The 1,729-nt window shown below is 57.1% G+C and overlaps 1 protein-coding gene across 1 annotated transcript; it reads right to left on the bottom strand.

Moving 5' to 3' along the window:
* Positions 1-16: 16 nt before the first annotated feature.
* KRP23_10651 (MFS-type transporter clz9) lies at positions 17-1,729 on the bottom strand (the record flags this gene model as incomplete). Its single annotated transcript, XM_067881126.1, has 1 exon — positions 17-1,729. The coding sequence occupies one exon, from the start codon at positions 1,727-1,729 to the stop codon at positions 17-19; it is 1,713 nt and encodes a 570-aa protein (XP_067741401.1).

The raw sequence follows: 1,729 nt of genomic DNA, 5'->3' as shown, positions 1-1,729 counted from the left end.
TGTTCAGTATGCAGGTCTAAACGTCGGCGAAAGCTACAACTGAGTTCTGGTCGAGAGCTACAGGCCCTTGAGTGAGCGCGGACCCAGCTAACTGCGCCCTGCATCTTCTGCCGGATGCCACCGCCTTCTTTTGCTGCGCTGCCACTTGGCGCTTCAGTCTCCCTGCTGCTGCAGCTTGCTGACGTGCTGCTTTTCGCGCAGCAGTTTCCACCTTGCGTGCAGCTCTTGCTGCCGCTGCTTCCTGTTTCGCTTGCTTCTTCGCTTCCGCCGCCGCTACTTTCATCTTGACGGCCGCCTCCATCTCCTTGTATGTCAGCAGCTTGCCCCCGGAGACGTTGACATCGACGAAGTCGCCCTTGGGACGCGGTCTCACTGCGGGCTCGATCAGCATAGAGAGTGACAGACGTGCCACGTGAAGCGTGTCAAGACTCAGCCGGCGCCTGTTCATGGCAGCTTGAACGCGTTTGGAGACAATTTCTCCATTGAAATGAGGCTCCAGAACTGCGTGGTGCCGAACCAGTATCGTCGATGAGCGCTCCGTTCCTGTCGTCCCGCCCCCAACCATCTTCTGTAGCATCACCTTTAGAGACAGCGGGAAAATCCCACTGTCTCTAAAGCCACGTCTCACATTGGCTGACGAAAAGGCAGTTTCAAACGGCCCACACGCCATGCGCGCAACGTCGTCTTTGACTGGAAGCCCCCCTCCCTGTAGCGGGAAATTTCGAACTGCCGCGTTATACAACGCTTTGTAAGGTTGAAAAACTCCGACATCCAAAGGCTGCAGAAAGTGAGATGTGTGTGCAGGCAGCACGAACAGATGTACGTCATGATCCGTGGCGAGCTTCACTGCCGCGATTGACACATGGGCGAAGTGGCCATCCAGTATTAGCAGCTGCGGTCGTGCAGCAGGGAGGCGTGCGATGAACCACACTAGCCACTTGACGAACAGGCCTGAGTTGATGTTGGATGACTCAGTGACTGCAGAGACAGCACCATCCGGTGCTCCGCGCAGCCACTGCAGCTTCCGCTGCGCTCCAGCATAAATGAACATTGGCGGAATTCGGCCGCCATCAGCGTTGACACAGCCCATCATGCTGACGTTCTCCCGGTGCGCAGAGCGCCGTACGTTCGCGCCGCGTCCCTTCGGGCAAAGTACCCGCTCCGTCCCACTCCTTTGTGCTGTCATGCCAGTCTCGTCACAGTTCCAAATCCGAGAAGGCTCGTCTGCAAGACTCAGCTTCTCGATCGCACGAGTCAAATTGTTAAAATAGAACCGCACTGTGTCCTCGTTGGAGCACTCTGCACGCTTTGCGTCTAGGATCTGCCCTTTCCGGTAGGAAATCGTGTCAATGTGCCTCTTGGTCCACCGTTGGACCCACTTGATGCCAGGGAAGTTGTCCGGAACGGGCTTCAGCGACGTTGTCAGCGCTGCTTGGCGCACAAGATCGCGAAACTGCGCAGTCCCAATGCACATACCTCTCACCGCGCGGTACTCAATGGCTTCGACGAGCCCGGCGTCAGCTTCGTCCGAGATGTACACCAGCTGAGGGCCACGTCTGCAGGAGATCGGCACAACGCCGCGAATTCGAAGACGAAGCGACTCTCGCGTCACTCCAAAACGCTCGGCTGCTTCGCGAATGTACATGCCAGCATCAACGGCGTCGATAGCGTGCTGATAGCGCTCAGTCATGGACACTTCAGAGTTATCGGGGTAGAAGAGCTGCAGCAT

This window comes from Phytophthora ramorum (genome assembly GCF_020800215.1).
Source record: "Phytophthora ramorum isolate Pr-102 chromosome Unknown Phyram_PR-102_s0010, whole genome shotgun sequence".
NCBI classification, from domain to species: Eukaryota; Oomycota; class Peronosporomycetes; order Peronosporales; family Peronosporaceae; genus Phytophthora; species Phytophthora ramorum.
Note: the sequence above shows the minus strand (reverse complement) of the source record. Positions and strands in the feature narration are given on the sequence as shown.